General features: G+C 43.1%; 1 protein-coding gene across 1 annotated transcript in view; it reads right to left on the reverse strand.

Moving 5' to 3' along the window:
- bard1 (BRCA1 associated RING domain 1) overlaps window positions 1–14,067 on the reverse strand; it is a 35,848-nt gene extending 21,781 nt beyond the window's left edge. Inside the window, exons 1-6 of the mRNA XM_080785003.1 lie at window positions 13,889–14,067; window positions 11,212–11,268; window positions 10,689–10,837; window positions 6,578–7,593; window positions 4,429–4,509; window positions 768–940 (exon numbers count right to left, since the gene is read on the reverse strand). Of these exons, the coding sequence (XP_080641129.1) occupies window positions 768–940; window positions 4,429–4,509; window positions 6,578–7,593; window positions 10,689–10,837; window positions 11,212–11,268; window positions 13,889–13,980 (1,568 nt within the window). The 5' untranslated portion in view covers window positions 13,981–14,067. The remainder of the gene's footprint in view (window positions 1–767; window positions 941–4,428; window positions 4,510–6,577; window positions 7,594–10,688; window positions 10,838–11,211; window positions 11,269–13,888) is intronic.
- Between the last annotated feature and the right edge of the window lie 735 nt (window positions 14,068–14,802).

Consider the following 14,802-nt stretch of genomic DNA (forward strand, 5'->3'; position numbering starts at 1 on the left):
TAGGCTACAGCCAGTCGGCCACACGTGTGAGGGGAGTGGCCAACAGCTGCTGAATTGTCAAAGTTTAGCAAAGTTGAACTCCAGTCCACATGAATCACATGAATTTGCTCTGCCCCTTTGCTTATAAGCGCTGGTCCGTTGATTGGGGCTATGACACGTGAACGCTGTTTCATAATGTGAACGCGTGCAATGATAGTCAACGGCCAGCGCGTTCACGATTTGGCCCAATCCATCCCAGAATGCACTCTGTTCCTACCCGTTAGGAGTGAAATCGCCTCATGCGCTTTTGAGCAACTTAATGCAAGTGGATGGGAGGAGAAATCCGGTGTCGTCTCCATTAATATATATACTCTAAAGGTCTTTCCCTATGCTAGCACTGCTAAGGGTGTATAGTCTAATTATCGTTTCAATTTATTAGTTTCATTAACTATTGCAACCCTACTGCCAAGCATGGTAGTGTCTCTTTTACCAAAGTAAAAATATATATAATAATAATCGCAAGCCTCAAAATACACCCACAATGAGCTCAGACTCACTTTTGGTATCGTACTAGCTCAGAAGACGGTGGTTGGTGGACAAATACATACAATTTTGGGAGTCCTTGACATGAAACATTTTTAGAACCACTGACATTACAGCAGCATAAGTTTTTCAGAAAACCTCTAGAAGACATATTTTTTTAGAAAAGACCTCAGGTCTTAATTATGGGTTCAACACGAAGTCGATGGACGTCTGGGTGGCGTGCGTTGAACTCTGGTACTACTTACAGGACGTTGGCAGACGCTCCGTGCTGCAGCAGCAGCCTGGCGATGGACGGGTAGCCGTTGGTCACGGCGTCGTGGAGCGGAGAGTCGTTCTGGTAGCCGGGCGTGTTCAGCATGGCTCCTCTGGACACCAGGACCTCCACCACAGCCTGGTGGCCCAGGTTACAGGCCTCATGCTGGAGGGAGCACAGCAGCAAAGGAGCTCAAAGGAACCACTATTATGAAGACAGTATATACTGTACTATACATGCATTGGTGGAGAAAGTAGAAAGCACTCATTGTGCCGAAAGTTTTTAACCCATTCAGGACGGGAACCCCTTTTAGTGTTTTTAATAAGCATTATGTTATAATAATCATTATACGGCTGAAGGGATTAATGTCTGTTTTGCAGTAATAATCAAAATCGTAACTAAAGTTGTGAAATAAATGTAGTGGAGTAGTGTAAAAGTATTTGAAATTGAGGTACAAATACCTGTACTTTCCACCACTGCAACCAGTATTATGAAGCCAGTATACATGTACATGTATTTACATGACATGTTGAGAGCATGATTCTGTCATGATGCTCAGTGATCATACAGTAATATGACAAGAGCAATGAGGAATGTTATATGGTCTAAGTGGATAGGGGTTACTTATCCACAAAACTGGTCTAACCTTGCTCCCTGCTCATTTTATTCCCTCTACACCAAATATTTTCAGAATATTTGTGTCATTTCATTATTATAATTTGTTTGCGTTTACTATTCAAAAATAGCAGATGTACAACCTCCCTGCGAGCTTGTAAATATGCCAAAAAATAATAATCGTGAAAGTGTGAGAACTACTGATTTAGAAGGCATTTGTAGAATCGGCCTCAAAGAATGTTTGCCAATCATGACATGCTCAGAATAGTGGCGGCAGTGTCTCAGGAGGTAGAGCGGCCGCTTGGGTACCGCAAGATTCCCAGGTTAATGCCAGGCTCCCCCAGAGTTAGTGTCGAAGAGGAAGACACTGATTGCATGGTTTGCCTCTACCATCAGCGTAAGAGTGTCAGAATATGTGTGTGATTGGGTGAATGTAAAGCGGCTTGGATGAAGGCGTAGAACCACAGTGAACTTGAGCCAAACACAACGTTGCTTCAGGGGCGGCAGTGAAGTTGCGCCCAGCACTAATGGTGGCGTTTAAATGGCACAACTCCACCAGTTAATATAGAGTGAGGGATGCTACAGACAATTGTGCGCAGTGAGATTCTCAGTAATGAATGTATGAAACGAAGTGTTGAAAGGCACACCACTTGTTTTCTTCTTGGAATCAGGCCACGATTAAGAACTCTGTTACACCACGCCAATTAAATCTCATGTAGAGCCAGCCTCCGCATTGCAAAAACTGGTTAGTTCAACTTTGTTCTCATTAGCTGTGTGTGTGTGTGTGTGTGTGTGTGTGTGTGTGTGTGTGTGTGTGTGTGTGTGTGTGAGACAACTGCATGAGTTAAAGTGCCAGCTTTAGCCCTACCATAATGTACACAACTGGGAAAAACACAGTTGTCAGTAGCGATAGTTCAGCTCCCGCCACCGTTCAATTTCGCCGTAGAAGAAGACCACCCTCGTCTCCCCACAACAGACAAAGCATTAATATTTTAGACGTGCGGTCACCGGGAGACGCTATTGAGCCACTAAACACAGTCGCTTTGTTCATCCAGCCCCACCTTTCTGTTTTTCAATGCATTGAGGCTGAAGGCCGATGGAACACGGAGCAGCCGATCGACCAACAGAAGCCAACATTATATGTTTATCAATAAATAGAACTCTAAATAAGACGTTAAAAGGTGTCCATGGCGCTCTGGGATATTAATAAAACCACATAAATTAAGTCCATGGCGCTGGCTGCTGGATGAGTTAAGAGTGGAACTGTCAGACAGTATAAATATGGCATAAATGCAAAGATGAAAGCACTGCAACAAAAAGCGGAGGAGTACTTTGCTAACCTAAGTCTCTGGTGGGAAACGACAGCCAAGGCTGAATTAAACGCAGAAGATTAGGCTGTGAGGGAAACAAGTAAATTGCAGTTTAGTATGAGAGTGTTTGGAAAGGTGATTAAGACCCTTTGCAAAAATAAATAATATGAATGGCATTTAAATATGGCCACAGTCCTTGCTCAGAGAAATTGGGGCTAAACTGGTTGCCACCTTATATTACCAAACCAGCTCACGTTGTAACTTGTATCTGGGCTCAACAGCACTCTCATACTCTCCTGCCGCAGCAGCCACAAGGCTCGCTAAATTATTTGGTTTCTTGACTGTTGCCGTTATGAATCAATGGCACAAGAACAGAACTATAGCGGAAATACTCCATTCGCTGCTTGCCCCCATTGGCCATTTCCCAGGGGAAGAAAACAACATTTTGCTTTCGTTTGGTTGCAAAATAACCCAGTATCTTTTTTAGATTGACGATCAAACAATGTTGTCCTATACAATGACATAAAGTAAAGTAAGTAAGCCTTGCCGAGCCCATAGGACAGGAGCCTATCTCCTGTTTCTGTAGCGTGCAGCTTGAAGTACAAGTACATCCCCTGGACATAACACTAGTATGTTGCAGGGACTTACCCCCAATACAACCCTTGATGCTGAGTGCCAAGCAGAGAGGCATTGGGTCCAATGTTTATAATCTTTGGTATGACCCGGCTGGGGATCGAACCCTGACTTCCCTGTCTCAGGGCAGACACTCTAACCACAAGGCCACTGAGCTACAGCCTACATTCAGCCCATGCTGAATGTACAGTATAAGACTGAAAAGGTTTACAGCATTCTATTTGAGTCCATGTTAAATGTCTGGCGGGCATGACTCATCCCCTGTGGACTGAGCCATGAGCCGTGAGTCATGTCCATAAAATTACTTTCAATTATTTACTTCGAGTAATTGAGTTTTCATTTTATGCAGTTCTGCACCTTATTTTATTAAAGCTAAAGACACTAAATAGTAAATGTACTATAAAAATTGTGAAAAACACTTTGCCATACACACAGGGGGAACGACGAGGACAAGGATAGCTGTGGATGAGTTACTGTGATGCTCCCCATGGTAACTAGCCAACAGCCCTATCACTGTTTCCCAAACAGTGGGTCGGGACCCATTTGTGGGTCGCGGACACATTGTTATGGGGCCCCTTAGTTTTCGTTTACCAAAAAAGCTAAAAAAAATTATGAATTAAGAATTTAATTTTATACGATTATTTTCAGAAAATAGCCGATCTACAAGCTCACAACGCATCCTGGGTGAATATCTAATTTCTATATGACGCAGACAGGAGCGTCAACGTCCCTATGGGCTAATAGGGCTATTATTAATATGACGCAGACACTGAGGAGAGTCAAAAATAGAGAATGTGAGAGAGAAACTTGCTGTTGCAGTGCCTTTCAGAGATCAATAGCTTTTAAGGCAATAACACCGGTTGAAACAAAAGTTTCTTTAGTTCCTCTTTTCACCCACAACAAAGATTGGAATTATATATATTGCATTATAGCTTTCATTCCAAAACCTTGTTTTTCTCTACCATACGCCAATTCATAATTTAATGCCATTGTATAAATATGAATACGGATTTTTCTATGCAAGTATATAGCCCCGTGTATATAGCCCCTGTGTGTGTGTGTGTGTGTGTGTGTGTGTGTGTGTGTCTGCCTCACCAGAGGTGTCCACCCAGCATGATCCTTTAGGTTGGGGTCTGCCCCTTGGTCCAGCAACTCCTTGGCAGCTTCCACGTCTCCCTGAGGAAAAAGGAGAAGTGAATTAACAGACCTCAGGTCATCCACCAGAAACCACCAAACATATCCCTTCAAACGCAGCGGCTGATCTGCGAGCAGCGGGGAGCTCCGCCGATTATCAATCATGCCCCGCAGCGCGCCATTGATTACCTTGTTCAGGATCCAGAGAGGGATTACGGCTATGTTTACAGGGATTACCCTAAAACGGTTTATTCTTGCCGGGCCGAAGAATGTCTCTGATCATCAGAAGACTAAAGCAGGATTTATGCTTAGTTGTGAGCCGGTGTCGTATGCCGAAAATAGCCAATCTGCAAGCTCACAATGCGCTGTTCGGTGACATGTTGAGAGTTCGGAAAACAGGGATTTTTGGTGCTGCGCGATGAAAACCACATGAAACAAAGTATATCAGCCCATAGGGCTTGATATCATATAGGCCGATGGGGGGAGCACTAACCTACTGTAGTGTGAGTACAGAACATTAAAAACATATATACATATAGGCCGATGGGGGGAGCACTAACCTACTGTAGTGCGAGTACAGAACATTAAAAACATATATACATATAGGCCGATGGGGGGAGCACTAACCTACTGTAGTGTGAGTACAGAACATTAAAAACATATATACATATAGGCCGATGGGGGGAGCACTAACCTACTGTAGTGTGAGTATCATATAGGCCGATGGGGGGAGCACTAACCTACTGTAGTGTGAGTATCATATAGGCCGATGGGGGGAGCACTAACCTACTGTAGTGTGAGTACAGAACATTAAAACAAAGTATATCAGCCCATAGGGCTTGATATCATATAGGCCGATGGGGGGAGCACTAACCTACTGTAGTGTGAGTACAGAACATTAAAAACATATATACATATAGGCCGATGGGGGGAGCACTAACCTACTGTAGTGTGAGTACAGAACATTAAAAACATATATACATATAGGCCGATGGGGGGAGCACTAACCTACTGTAGTGTGAGTACAGAACATTAAAAACATATATACATATAGGCAGATGGGGGGAGCACTAACCTACTGTAGTGTGAGTACAGAACATCATATAGGCCGATGGGGGGAGCACTAACCTACTGTAGTGTGAGTACAGAACATCATATAGGCCGATGGGGGGAGCACTAACCTACTGTAGTGTGAGTACAGAACATCATATAGGCCGATGGGGGGAGCACTAACCTACTGTAGTGTGAGTACAGAACATCATATAGGCCGATGGGGGGAGCACTAACCTACTGTAGTGTGAGTACAGAACATCATATAGGCCGATGGGGGGAGCACTAACCTACTGTAGTGTGAGTATCATATAGGCCGATGGGGGGAGCACTAACCTACTGTAGTGTGAGTACAGAACATTAAAAACATATATACATATAGGCCGATGGGGGGAGCACTAACCTACTGTAGTGTGAGTATCATATAGGCCGATGGGGGGAGCACTAACCTACTGTAGTGTGAGTACAGAACATTAAAACAAAGTATATCAGCCCATAGGGCTTGATATCATATAGGCCGATGGGGGGAGCACTAACCTACTGTAGTGTGAGTACAGAACATTAAAAAGCCCAAGTTTTGGTTGTATTGTAATCTGCTCTACACTCTAGTAGAGAGCTCTAGTTCCCACCTTTTTTCATCAAATATTCAAGTATATTATTCAGGTCCATAATTAGCACATTGCTCAGGTCACCTCAGACCCCCAATGGCCCGTACATTTTATGCCTATGACATTTATTGTTGCAATATGATTTTTTTGTTTCGTTTCCATATTGTTTGTTTTGTTTATTTGTTTTGTCATATGTATGACTGACTTGTAAATTAATGTTTTATTTATAATAGATGTGTATATATTCCACATTGATGTAATTTTATCCTACAAGTAATGTATGAACATTTCCAGTGAATGCTACTTCTCTTAGGGTTTTCTCTCCTTATGTGTATCATCTTTAAATTCTTGTTAGTGAAAAACATAAAAACACACACACCCAATGGCATTGATATGGACTACTACAATATCCACCAGTCCTAATTAAATTAATGTTACTGAATCTTCCAGACCTTTATAGCAGCAAGATGTAGTGGCGTCTCCCCTTTGTGGTTCCTCTTCAAGACACCAGGGCTACCAGGAGAAGATCCCCTCCCAGTGATGGCTCTTGAATCAGTGCTGCCTCTTTTCTCCGCTCTGGGACTTTTTATGTTTTTTCCAGACGTGAGGCTGGCTGGCAAGAGTGGAGTGAGGACGACTGAAACCATTCTATGTGCTGATCGTCTACTTTGACCAGCTGAAGCCATGGGCCTCTTTGGGGTGCCCTCTAAAACGGATTCCTTCTCCTCCTCTGCCACCCTGCATCGCTTTGCGCTACGCTTGTCAGGAGCTGCGCAGTTTGCCATGGCGTCGTCATCTCTGAGTTCGAACTGCCGAGTGGGCTCCTGCCGATCATGTCGGAAGGAGCGGGCCAACTGGCTGGGACTAGAAGAGGCTTTGTCTTCTGAGATAGTAGACACATCTCCAGAGAGGCTCTTGCCGGGGCTCAGAACCATGCTGTGTTCTTGAGGGCCATAAGGCTGGTGGTTCTCATTGGAAGCATTGGGGCTAACAAAGGACACCCTCTTACTGGACCTCCTACTACCTTTCTCCTCATCAAGGGCTTGCCCCTCATCCCTCACGGCATCCTCCTCGCCGTTGATGCCCCACTGCCGGTTTACAGCCTCCAGCCTCCCACTCTGTGTGCCCTGCTTGCGAGGTGCCCGCCTGGCTCCGCGGGCTGCCAGCTTTCTGCTGCCAGCTGTTTTGGTCGCCCCCTTCCTCCTGCCGCCGGCGGCAGCATTTTTGCCTCTTTGCGACGTGGCGGAGTCAGACTCTTGGGAGGAGGAGGGGATGAAGTTGTATACCGATAGGTCCTGGGTCCGGGTGGTCTCTGGCGGTGCAGCGACATCCACACTGCTGCGATCCGGTGGGATGACCTCTTCCGGCTTCTCTACCCTGCAGCGCACCTTGCGGCTGCGGGGGCTGAACCAGATCTTGTAGTTCTTTTTGTGCTTTAAGACAGAGTTCTGAGCAGTGGGAGATGTGTCTGCAGTCCAGAGACAGAGAGATAGAGAGATAAAAGGAAAAAAGACAATAAGCCCACATGGAATAAATCAGCACCATAATCTTCTTTTTATAGTGAAGGTACATAATTATATTATTATTAGCAAGACTTCAAATTCCACTCAAATAGAGCTTGTCATAATCTCTTTTACAGAGATCTTGCAATAGTGGCATAAGAAGAGCTTTTTTTTTTACACAACTGAACAAAGCCACCCACACTGTGTGTGCTTTTAAATGGCGTTAAGTAGAAGTTCAGAGAAGTGCTGTGTAACACAACAGTGTCAAGTGTCTATGTTATAGTGTTTATTATGACAGCTGCTGTCGTCTGTGGATTGTAGATCTTTATATTATATTTATTTATACACTGTACCTGTAAATAGCCTAGCCTACGTATTTATTGCACAAAAATGATGTAGCAGGCCGCAGTCACAAAAGCTCCAGTACTTAAGGACTTTCCTTCACTGAGCGACATAAAAGGTTTTTATATTTAGGTTTAGTTTTTGTCTCCACCAGGCCGCATACTGGGAGAGTATGTTTTTCACTCCGTCCGTGTGCGTCTCCCTCCATTTGTGTACAGCTAATCTCCGGCACAGTTGGCCCGGTTGATGCCAAACTTTGACGAACCTCTGAACGAGAATGGTCTGTTATAACGCCACCATGAGATTAGATATTTAGATTTTTGTAAAAAAACATTTATTTACATTACTCATACACATTTTATTCATACATCTGTACCCACAGATCTGTCCGATTTCCTATATTCCATCCCGATTGGCTAAGATTGCCTTTCAAAGTTTGTAGGATTGGTCAGTTTTCAACAAAATGCCTCAAATCATGAACGCAGCATGCAATTTATGTGAAGTTTTGCTCGCACATTCCCACTAGGCCGAGGACAACCTTTTTCATATAAACCTCATGGTGGCGCTATAACAATCCGATTTGCATGTACCAATCTGTGTGAAACTTTGCATGCACACTACCTAGAGGCCAAGGAAAAACCTTTCACCAGCATTTTTCACATCTGCCTTTTATAGCACCACCAGGAGGCCGACTTTTGTAAAAAAAGATATATCTCTTTCAGATTCTGTCCGAAAATCCTGCAACTTGGTACTACACAGTATCTCTAGTCATGTGATCAAGATGGATCTGTCCAGTATTTCATATTCCATCCGAATTTGCTAACATTGGCTTCCGTTTGCAGGATTGACCTGTTTTGAACAAAATGCCTCAAATAATGAACACAGAGTGCAATTTAAGGGAAATGTTGCACACACATTCCTATGCCGAGGAATAAAAATTCCCACCCTTTTCACATTGGCCTGTTATAGCAGCTGTTATTGCGCCACCACTTACTTTTGCTAAACACATTTTTGGAACAAAATGACTCAGATCATGACTTTGAATGTGGAATTGCTATCAAATGCGCAAGAAGAAATGGCACCCTTTTCACATTGGCTTATTATAGCGCCACCAGGAGGCCACAATAACCTACCTGGCCTGGTGGAGACCTGTGCTCAGAGGAGCATTTTTTCTAGTTTTGTTTTCAAATAAGTGAAATACGCTAAAGTTGTATAACTCACTTAGGTCACATTCACACCAGCATGCTATATTGTGATTAAAATAAATCCTTCTGTGTATTGTCGGAAAGTGTGCTTCGTTTGGCAGGTGTGAAGGCCCATTCGAATGCTGATGCGCATCAAAGAACCACATTCAACTGGGCTTCGCTTCCAATCGCATTTTCGATTCATTGCAGGTGTGAAAGCAATCCGCAGCAAATAAAGGAGACAGAGAAGGCATATTTTACGCACCGCAAAGACGTCCCGTTACCGAGTGGATAGACGTGGTCAAATAAGGAGACCGAAGCCCTCATCGAAATATGGTCAGATGGTTAAGGAAACACATAAAACACTGCAGTATACAGAATATTCTGTCTGTCTGTGCATAAACATGGAACGCCGGATCATTTTGCGCTCCCGTATCCGATGTGCCTCTGCCATGTGTCCAAAAGAACAGTGGCATGCATGCACGCACACACACACACCTCAAGTCCTAACTATTACTCGAATAACACACACACACAAACACACACACACACACACACACACACACACACACACACACACACACACACACACACACACACACGCAAAGTCAAAACTATTACTGTGGTTTGACACAGCCAGTGTGAAGGCAAACGCAGCAAATTGAATATGCAAGAATGATGCAACATCTCCGCCCATTTGCATTGAGTCTACCGAAGTAAGTCGTTAAAAGCCATTGTAAAGTCAGTCAGGGCTGAAATAAATGCAGAAATGTATTGGAGATTAAACTGAATAGAAGCAGACACCCATGCCTCTCTACAGTCTACACACCGATGTATTCGGCTCTGTGACTGTCTCTGCTGTCAGCTCAAAGCAAAGGCGACACTACAATGTCCTCCCCATTCCATGTCAGTACCTTTTATACAGAACAGAGAGGCAGAATAACGGTGGAACAGTACCACCTTCAACAGGCTGTGTTAAAGTGGCTAACCTAGACGAAGATTGATCACTCGCAAATACAAAATGTTTCACTAAACAAACGATTACCGAGCAACTGAAATGATACATGACAGCTGAGCTGGCAGCAGAACTAACTGAGCTCAATCACTCATTGGTCTTGTTCACACAGCATCAACATGCAGAGAGTTGCCCCGCAGGGTCTTACACACTCCTTTTTAAGTAAAGTTTCGATAGCTGGTGCTTAATTGAGACATCATCACGCCACAAGAGACGGCAGCTCGCGGGTGAGGTGAAGCCGAGCCGTGGCATCCTCTTTGTCACAGCCGATATCTACTTGGAAGCCAAACACCACCATGGCTAATTGCATTACATAATTACAGTCACTGCAAGCACGCCGCAACGGTGATGACGATAACATGCCACAGGGACAACGGACTAATACGATCATTCAGAGAGATTACGCAGCAGGGGCGGAATGTTTAACATCTCAGTCAACAACAGATAGAGGGATGCGTGGGAATGAATAAATTGACGTTATAGCACGCCACGCGGTGGCATCAATTCATTACATACCTACCTAATTTTTCGGTGGGGTTCAATATTGCATCCAAGCTGCAGAAGGCCTGCGTGATGTTGTGGAGCTGTCTGTTGATCTTGATGTCCTGCACCCACGCAGGGCTGTGACACACCACACAGCCATCCCCGATCTGAGGAGCAGCACAGGACCTAGTGGGAAAAATATATTAAAGCACGTCTCAGTCTGAAAGAAAGCCCACTTGAGATCTCAATTTAAATTTATCTACCAGAGATTATTGTCTCTGGCAAAGTCTTTCTCTCTCTCTCTCTCTCTCTCTCTCTCTCTCTCTCTGTAATTGAACTCTTATTCACTTCTCATTAAATCCACTTCCTAGTACCTACTAAATTAGTACTAACATTCAGTGATTCAGTTTAAGATTATTCCAGCAATAACAACTGAAATGTAGAAAATGGCTGCAACGCTATGCCAGGAAAACGGTCCTCATCGATTAGAATTTAACTCATTTGAAATAAGTTATCTGCTATAGAAAGAACAATGCAATTTGACTTATGACTGCCATTACCTGCAAACAATGTGTTCACACGCTCCCAGACACACTGGTTCGTTCAGTAATTTCAAGCTGTGGAGGAAAGGAGAAACACAAGAATCAGGGTGAATTATAAAGGCCGACAATAGCAGATCTATAGCCTTGGATCAAGGCTATCATTCGGTGGAAAGACCCCACCATTCATTTACTAATTTAGGCCTACTGTACTCAAAAAACAAAACAAAACAAAACAAAAAACAAAAACATACAAACAAACAAAACGGAGAAGGACAACAGAAATAATAATAATAATAATAATAATGGTAATGATAATGATGATGATAATAGTAATAATAATAAACATAAAGGAGGAAGGAGTATTTTGGTTATACTTTTATGATATCAATCCACTTTATACTTGTCTATCATATTGTTTTTAAGAGTTTTTTTAAATAAATGTAATGAGCTGCTTAATTTTACTTCTTTATTGAGGCTGTTCCATAATGTTACTCCTGTGAATGTTAAAGATCTTTGTTTGCCATTGGTTTTTATTTTTGAATAAATGCATGTACCTCTGAGATTGTATCCTGTTTGTCTTGTATGAAACATCCCCTGGATGCAGTCCGGGAGCATGTGATTATTGATTTTGTACATTAGTTGAGCGATTTTAAAGTCTACTAGTTCTCTGAATTTAAGACTGTTTGATTTTATAAATAATGTATTGGTTGGCTCATAGTACTCAGCATTGTGGACAATTCTTATTGCTTTTTTTTTAAGTATATATATTTGGTTGCTTAATGTTTTATAAGTATTTCCCCAGACTTCAATACAGTATGTAATATTAAAGATTGATACAGAATATATAGTGAATCCATGGAAAGAATGGTTTTTGTGATTATGTCACTGGTGGACGGTTTTCTGAACTGCCCACAGCCCCGACACAGACAGAGTAGAAAATTGTGGTATTTTATCATGAACATTAGTGAGGACAAATTATATGAATGAAGATAGGTTGAAAAGTGGTCCTTTAAGTATATCAAGTAATCTTTTCCCCACCACTGACATCATAGATGTAAGCAAAGTCAGACTCACTAAAATACATGATTAAGTCTTGATATCTAGCTCTTAACCATGGACCAGCATATCTAGATCATATCTAGCAGTAGCCGCAATTTGCACTAGATTTTTTTATAATGGGATGAATCTAGAGTTGCAATACCCTCCATTGACTCCCCACTCATCTTTTTTGGTTTGCGATCTGCTTGTCTTAAACGACGTTAAACTCACCAACATTGCAGCTGTAGCTTGAATTATCCTCTTTCAATCTGCCGACCTTGTTTTTCATAAAAATCCACCGTAGAGATGTTATGAGCTACTTTCTGTCAAGAGATCCTCTGCAAGTGATTATTTTTTTAAGTGCTGGAGTTTGGAAGCACTCGTCGTACGTCACTGAACGGCCCTGCGTTCCACCTGTTTCGAATTTGCACATAATGCAGGAGGCAGCAGCGCGACCCGTTAATAAAAACGAGTGCTTCCAAACTGCAACACTTAGAAAAAGAATCACTTGCAGAGGATGTCTTGACAGAAAGTAGCTCATAACATCTCTACGGTGGATTTTTATGAAAAACAAGCTCGGCAGATTGAAAGAGGATAATTCAAGCTTGTACTACAGCTGCAATGTTGGTGAGTTTAACGTCGTTTAAGACAAGCAGATCGCAAACCAAAAAAGATGAGTGGGGAGTCACTGGAGGGTATTGCAACTCTAGATTCATCCTAGCCCCTCTCGGAACCCCCTGGGTCAGCTCAATCTATCGTGCCGAACCCATGGGGTCCCTGTTCGGAAATGTGTTTTCTTATGCAAATGATATGATTTATGTTTATTTATGTTTGTGTACCAGGTAAGCGATGGAACAGGACCCCATGGTATGGAGTCAGTGGCGGAAACTCCGTGGGTTCAGAGGCGCGATTGAACCCCCTGGCATTTTGGCAAAGGCGCGACTGAACCCACTGCATTTTGGCAAAATATATCTACCGGTATATGCACTGCAGTAAATTATGCACCCACTGACTGTCCACTGAAATTTGTGCATGTTGTCATGCACGTAGTAGGCCTAGTCACATACCTTTACGAGGGGTTACATTTACAAGATAGGTGTTGGGCCGCCGCGCATGCCGCATTCAAATGCTAATAAGGTGGCTTTTGTTCGAAAAAACAAAACTCGTTTTTTTTCCACCGCTGGGGGGGGGGGGCGTGGCTGCTTGAACCCCCTGCCATTATAAGAACTTTCCGCCTCTGTATGGAGTCTAAAAAATGTCAGAAATTTCACTACCATTGGGTTCTGACTCGCGGGGCTAGATTCATCCCATTATAAAAAGATCTAGAGTTGCAAATTGCAGCTAATGTAGCAGATCCAAGCTCACAACGTCGTTATGACAGTGTGCTTGTGTGAGCTGTGATCTTGTAGATCAGCTTGTCGGACGGTGGGGAAGGGGGAACACGGCAAACAAAATCCAATGCAGTTTGCTTGCGTTAACTTCACAAAAAAAGATGAAATGGCAAGTCGTGCTAGCGTTAGCCCCATATGTGATATATACCAATCCCTCCCTATACGCTCATTCCGTAGCTCCGATGAGCGTAGGGACTGAAGCATATAGGACTGAATTACCGGACACGCTAGCATTAGCTTAGCCCTGCTTCTTATTGCTCTCTTACCACTTTGAACACAGCAGCAGTTGCTTAAAGTTGGCGACAGCCTCTCTGGTTTTCGCCCAGGCTTGTGTCGGAGCGCGATCGTCGCGATGCATATTACTGCATATATTCCTTAAAATGTCTATTTTTCGCTCGCTCTCTTTCTTACTTGCAGCTGTTTTGACTTGACTGGTCGTCTTACTGACAACAGTTTTTCATAACAAACATTCATTCTTCTCTTCCTACTTCCTACTCGTATCTCCCGCCAGGCCGCCAGAGATCCACGGAAGTTGTAGTCCTTTTCAAGTTCAACCAGTGGTCCGGGGACCACCAGTGGTCCTTGAGGGGGTTCCAGGTGGTCCCCACTCCCCAGCTAAATGATGGAGAGTTGGTAACCATGAGCGTCGCGTCCATTTGGGTTCATTTTCATTTTTGGTTCATTTTACGCTAAGAGTTACATTACATTATTGTTAAAAATCTGCATTACTTTACAATTTAGTCTACACAATAGAGAATGTACATTGTACAATAATAGTTATTTTTTATCAACGTTCGCCTTTGGTAGTTGATATAGTGGCCTACTTAAATACAGCATGGAATTAGAAACATTTTGGGTCTGACTCTAGTAGAGTCAGACAAATACTGTCTCTAGAGTAGACAGTATTTGATTGATTGATTGATTTATTAACAGTTTGCAGAATTACAGTACATTTCAAGTACAACTCAATACAAAAACTGTTGTGAGTGGACGACACCATAAAGCATTACACTTGTTTACAATATGGCCCACCATCTATTTTAACATTTGTCAAGTTGGTCACGTGGCCAAAAGCGGTGGACAGAAACTGGTCTACATGTTCTGTTGCCCCAACAGGGGCAGAAACAAGGCCTTTTAACCAGGCTACTTGCACACACTACAACTCGCTTACAATTCGCAA

This window comes from Protomyctophum bolini, assembly GCF_963924005.1.
Source record: "Protomyctophum bolini genome assembly, chromosome: 16".
NCBI classification, from domain to species: domain Eukaryota; kingdom Metazoa; phylum Chordata; class Actinopteri; order Myctophiformes; family Myctophidae; genus Protomyctophum; species Protomyctophum bolini.